The 5612-nt window shown below is 42.7% G+C and overlaps 1 protein-coding gene across 1 annotated transcript; it reads left to right on the top strand.

The window, feature by feature from the left end:
* Positions 1–1285: 1285 nt before the first annotated feature.
* LOC136455184 (uncharacterized) lies at positions 1286–1939 on the top strand. Its single transcript, XM_066455318.1, has one exon. The coding sequence runs from the start codon at positions 1286–1288 to the stop codon at positions 1937–1939; it is 654 nt and encodes a 217-aa protein (XP_066311415.1).
* The last annotated feature ends 3673 nt before the right edge of the window (positions 1940–5612 follow it).

Below are 5612 nucleotides of genomic sequence, written 5' to 3'. Positions count from 1 at the left end.
TGCTCAACCCTTGCTTGAAAGTAGAATAGTTGCTTACCTAGAATGGTTAGCTAATAAAGTAATCATGACTGCTAATAAAACTAGACTGAAAGGATGAACTATTAGTAATGCTTTTCGCAAACAAAAAGAAAACAACAAACCCATATTGCATATCATATCCTTAAGAGTCAGGAAACTATTCCCACTAGTTGGGTAAGTCTTGCGAGTACATTGTGTACTCAGGGTTTATTTACCTCTATTGTAGGTGCAGCTTGAGGAGTAACTCTTGTGTGGAGGATTCTTCTGATGGGCACAGACGGATCCTTGTATCATTTCCGCTAGATGTTTATTTTTATTCTGCTGTTTAATTATCGCACTCTAAACTCTAGTATTGTAATAAATAATTTCCAAGAACTATTGTTGTATATAATGGACTAAGTATTGTAAGCTCGTACTCATTATTGGATTATAAATGTAAAACGTGGATTGTTTTGAGTTCTCCCTTAGGGTGTGCTCGATGGAATTGTCCGATATAGCTCACTTTTGAGGTGCTTAGTGTCTAGTGGAACACGAGTACCTCTGAAAGTGTGTTATTTTGGGCGGTTCTGCCATGGGTGGTATTAGAGCCAATTATGAGTCTACGAGTTTAAAAAATCTTTTCAAAACCTAAAATTTAACCAACAAAAGCTTTGCGAAAAGTAGGATGCGGTAAATTACGTAAATAAGTATAAGCCCTAGTAATATGGTCTATCTAGGATAGTGACACTAGTTTTATCTAATCAATCTTCTATAGGTACACTAACTTACGCTGCGTAAGAATCATTTAGCGTACGGGAAGTGAGTGTGCGCTGTGCCAAAAATTATGTGCGAATGCCCGCTATATTCTGGCCTGAGCGAACGAATAGGTTGATCCATGCATCATGAAAAGAGAATCTTGCTTAAACTAAACTCCCCCACATGTATAATTTTTTGATAGTAAATTGATAGGATAATAAATAAAGAGAAATGCTTTAACTCTTAAGTAAAAGTTCTCGCTTGTAACCATTTATCGGGCCTTATCATCTCCATAGTCATTTGTTTCTAAGTATGGAGGCCTGGTCCCTAATGGTGGGTGCCTATCTATTCATAGATGAACCTGAGGTCTGGTCGTAGGAGCACTAGTGTTGGGGTGGGCCATGGTCTTGGTGAAGACCAGGGCAAAAATGGTCGAGGCGATGATTATGGCAATGCTAACGGGGAGAGCCATGAGGCCCCACTCCTTGGTCCTTATCCGCCACCACCATCGCCTCTGATGACATATGCCGAGATGATGGCTGAGATGTTGGCTGCTCGTCGTGAGTTAGCCCGTGCCCTGAAGATGCTGGCACAAGCTATTGGTGGCTTCACCTGTGGAGGCCCCGGTGGCAATGGTAGGAACGGGGATGGTGCCCGTGGTCCCAAGAGGACATGTTCATATCAGAACTTCTTAGGGACACACCCACCCACATTCACGCCGACTACTGAGCCTTTGGACGTGGAGCATTGGCTTCGTATTCTGGAGCAGAAGTTTCAGCTGCTCAATGCGACTGACGAGCAGAAGGTGCGTTTTGCCGCACAACAGCTTCTGGGATCTGCTAGTGCTTGGTGGGACACTTTCAATGTCATGCATTCTATGGACCACTATGTGACTTGGTGGGAGTTTACCACTGCCTTCTGTCAGTACTATATTCCTATTGATTTGCTGAACAGGAAGCTGTCCGAGTTTCTGGAGCTGAAGCAAGGAAACATGACTGTGATGGAGTATGTGAACAAGTTCAACCATCTTGCACAGTATGCTGGGACTCATGTGGGTACTAATGAGAAGAAGATCGACCATTCCAATCGCGGTCTCTCTTCCAACTTGCAAGAGAAGCTATATACAGGGGGCTATCAGACCTTTGGTGCTTTGATGAATGCTGCCATTGCTATGGAGGGACTTTAGCGTGATTCTTAGGCTGAGTGGAAGCGTAAGAGGGTGATCACTGGGTCTTCTAGTTACCCACAGTTGCAAAAGGTACAGGTTGTGAGGAGGGTGTCCTATCCTTCTCCGGGAGGACAATCGTCTCGCTAGACTCAGCAGACTCACCAGGCACCTCCCACTCAGTACCGTGCACCTACTCAGCAGGTGCAACAGCCTCAGGGATAGCAAGTTTCACCTCATCAGGGATAGGGAAATAAGCTAGGTGCTTGTTTCAAGTGTGGCAAGGAAGGCCACCATGCTCGTGAGTGCCCCCAGAACTAGCTTACTTAGTCTTCTTAGCCTTCAGCCAACTCTCGTTTGGTCAAGAGGACTATCATCTGGAAGAAGGTGCTCGTGAGCCACTCAGGACAGGTTAACTTCACTAAGGCTGAGGAGATCCCATAGGGAGAGCCTGTGATGGCTAGTACGTTCACCATTGATTCCCACCCGGCATATGTATTTTTTGATTCTGGTGCATCACATTCATTCATGAGTATGAGGTTTGCACATAGGCACAATATATCTACTATGGCTATTCCTATTGCCTATAGAATTAGAACCTCGGGTGCGCAGTTGTGAGACTAGTGCTAGCAACTCACTCTTATCATCTCTAGTTCATGTTGTTGCCTGGGCAAGGCATAGATGCAATTTTGGGAATGAATTGTTTGAGAAATTATGGGGTAGTCCTGTGGTTTGTAAGTTTTCGGATGTCTTCCCTGAGGATCTACCTAGGTTACCATCGGATCAGGAGGTTGAGTTTGCAATTGAGTTAGAACCTGGTACTGCTCTGATCTCATGGAATCCCTACCGCATGGCTCCAAAGGAACTGGCAGAAATGAAGAAGCAGCTAGAGGAATTGTTGGAGAAGGGATCCATCCGTTCTAGTTCTTCACCATGGGGTTGTCCAGCTATTTTTGTGGAGAAGAAGGACGGCACTCTTCGGATGTGTGTGGATTATTGCCCTCTCAATGCGGTAACCATTAAGAACAAGTATCCTTTACCTCGTATTGATACTTTGTTTGATTAGTTGGCTAGTGCAAAAGTGTTTTCAAAGATTGATCTTCGTTCTGGGTATCACCAAATTAAGATCCGACCACAAGATATACCATAGACAGCTTTCTCTACTAGGTATGGGCTTTATGAATACCTAGTCATGTCTTTTGGCACCAATGCCCCTGCATTCTTCATGTACCTCATGAACTCAGTATTTATGTTAGAGTTGGACAAGTTTGTAGTGGTGTTCATTGATGATATATTGATATACTCCAAGAACAATGAAGAGCATGCACATCATCTTCGGATAGTACTAACTCGGTTAAGGGAACACAAGTTGTATACCAAATTCAGCAAGTGTGAGTTTTGGTTGGATCGAGTGTAGTTTTTGGGACATGTCCTGACACCTGAAGGCATCTCTGTGGATCCTGGCAAGGTGCAGGATGTGTTAAATTAGAAATCTCCAAAGTCAGTGCATTAGATTCGTCCGTTCCTTGGTCTTGCTGGGTATTATCGGCGCTTCATCCCTGATTTTTCCAAAATAGCTCAATCAATGACCAAGTTGCTCCAGAAGGATGTCAAATTTGTATGGAGTCCGGCTTATGAAAAAGCTTTCCAAGCCATGAAGAAGTTTCTTACCTCTGCTACTGTTCTTGCCAAATCAGATATTGATAGGCCGTTTGATGTGTATTGTGATGCCTCTAGGACTGGACTGGGATGTGTGCTTATGCAAGGTGAATGTGTGATCGCTTATGCTTCACGTCAGCTGAAAAGGCACGAGTAGAATTATCACACCCATGATTTAGAGTTGGCTGCAGTGGTGCACGCTCTAAAAATTTGGAGACATTACCTATTGAGAAATAAAGTACACATTTTTATGGATCACAAGAGCCTCAAATATATCTTCACTCAATCCGAATTGAATATGAGGCAACGGAAGTGGCTAGAGTTAATCAAATATTATAACTTAGAAGTTCATTATCACCCTAGAAGAGCTAATGTGGTGGCTGATGTCTTAAGTCAGAAGTCGCATCAAGTTGAAGAAGAATCTTTGTCTCTCAACCATTCTAAGGTGTTAGCCCATATTGCTCTAGTCTTGGATTTATTTGAGCAAATTATTATAGAGCAAAGGCAAGATGCTTTGGAAATTCCGCATATCAAGAAGTTAATTGCCAAAGGGCGTGGTCCTCATTTCAGTATTGATGATCAAGGTGTGGTGAAGTTAAAGAACCAATTGGTGGTTCCCTCAAGTGATGAGCTTAGGAGAAGAATTTTGGATGAAGCTCACAACTCCAAATTATCCATTCATCTGGCAAGTAACAAGATGTATCATGATTTGTGTTACTTATATTGGTGGCCAAATATGAAACACGATATTACCAAATACATCTCAGAATGTGACATTTGTGGAAGGGTTAAGGCGGACCATATGCGTACGCCTAGATTTTTAAAGCCGTTGCCTATCCCTATTTGGAAATGGGAGGATATTTCTATGGACTTTGTTGTGGGTTTGCCCCACACAACAAAGGGGTATGGTTCTATTTGGGTCATTGTGGATCGCCTCACCAAGTCTACTCATTTCCTCCTGGTGGATACAAGGTATTCAGCCAAGAAGTATGCCAAGTTGTATTTTGATCGGGTTGTGACCCTACATGGAGTTCCTCTTACCATTGTTTCTGATAGAGGGTCAGTCTTTGTCTCTCGTTTCTGGGAGCAACTCTAGAAATGTCTTGGTACTCGTCTCCTCAGAAGTTCAACTTATCATCCGCAAACTAACGGTCAGACAAAAAGAGTCAATCAGGTACTTGAGGATATGTTGAGGTCTTGTGTCATCTCTTTTCCAGAAAAGTGGGACGAATGCTTGACTCTAGCTGAGTTTTCTTATAACAATAGCTATCAAGAAAGCATTCGTATGGCACCTTTGGAAGCCCTATATGGCAAGAAATATAGAACACCTCTTAACTGGGTTAAAGTGGGTGATCGTGGTTATTTTGGACCTAATTTTATCAAAGAAGCTCGAGAGCAAGTTAGTGTTATTCAGAGTCATTTGAAGGCAGCTCAGAATCATCAGAAAACTTATGCGGACAAGCGAAGAAGACCCTTGGAATTTGAAGTTGGTGACCATGTGTACCTAAAGGTATCCCCGATGAGAGGTGTGCATCGGTTCAGAGTCTGTGGAATGTTAGCTCCTTGTTATGTTGGACCTTATAAGATTTTGGAGCGATGTGGTTCGGTTGCTTATCGTCTCCAACTTCCGGATATTTTGTCAGCAGTACATAATGTCTTTCATGTTTCCCAATTAAAGAAGTGTTTATGAGTTCCTGAGGAAGTGGTGGAAATTGAAGGACTCCCTCTCTAACCTGATCTTTCTTATATTGAGCATCCAGTCAAAATCTTGGATGAAAAAGAGAGTTTTTAGAAACAAAGTGGTGAAATTTTATAAAGTCCAGTGGCAAAACCATTCGGAGGACGAAGCAACTTAGAAGCAGGAGAGTTATATTCTAGACATTATCCCCATCTTCTCCCTGGTGTGCCGAGGTAATAGTTTATGTTAAAAGATTACTCTTACCCTTTTCCTACACTAGGCACACACATGAAATCTTGGGACGAGATTTTCTTTAAGGGGGGAGAGCTATAACAACATCAGTGTTACGCCCTAAAA

This window comes from Miscanthus floridulus, chromosome 5 (genome assembly GCF_019320115.1).
Source record: "Miscanthus floridulus cultivar M001 chromosome 5, ASM1932011v1, whole genome shotgun sequence".
NCBI lineage: Eukaryota > Viridiplantae > Streptophyta > Magnoliopsida > Poales > Poaceae > Miscanthus > Miscanthus floridulus.
Note: the sequence above shows the minus strand (reverse complement) of the source record. Positions and strands in the feature narration are given on the sequence as shown.

Bases quoted from the DNA above. Each gene is read 5' to 3' on its own strand.
- LOC136455184 (XM_066455318.1), top strand. From the start codon at position 1,286: ATGATGGCTGAGATGTTGGCTGCTCGTCGTGAGTTAGCCCGTGCCCTG.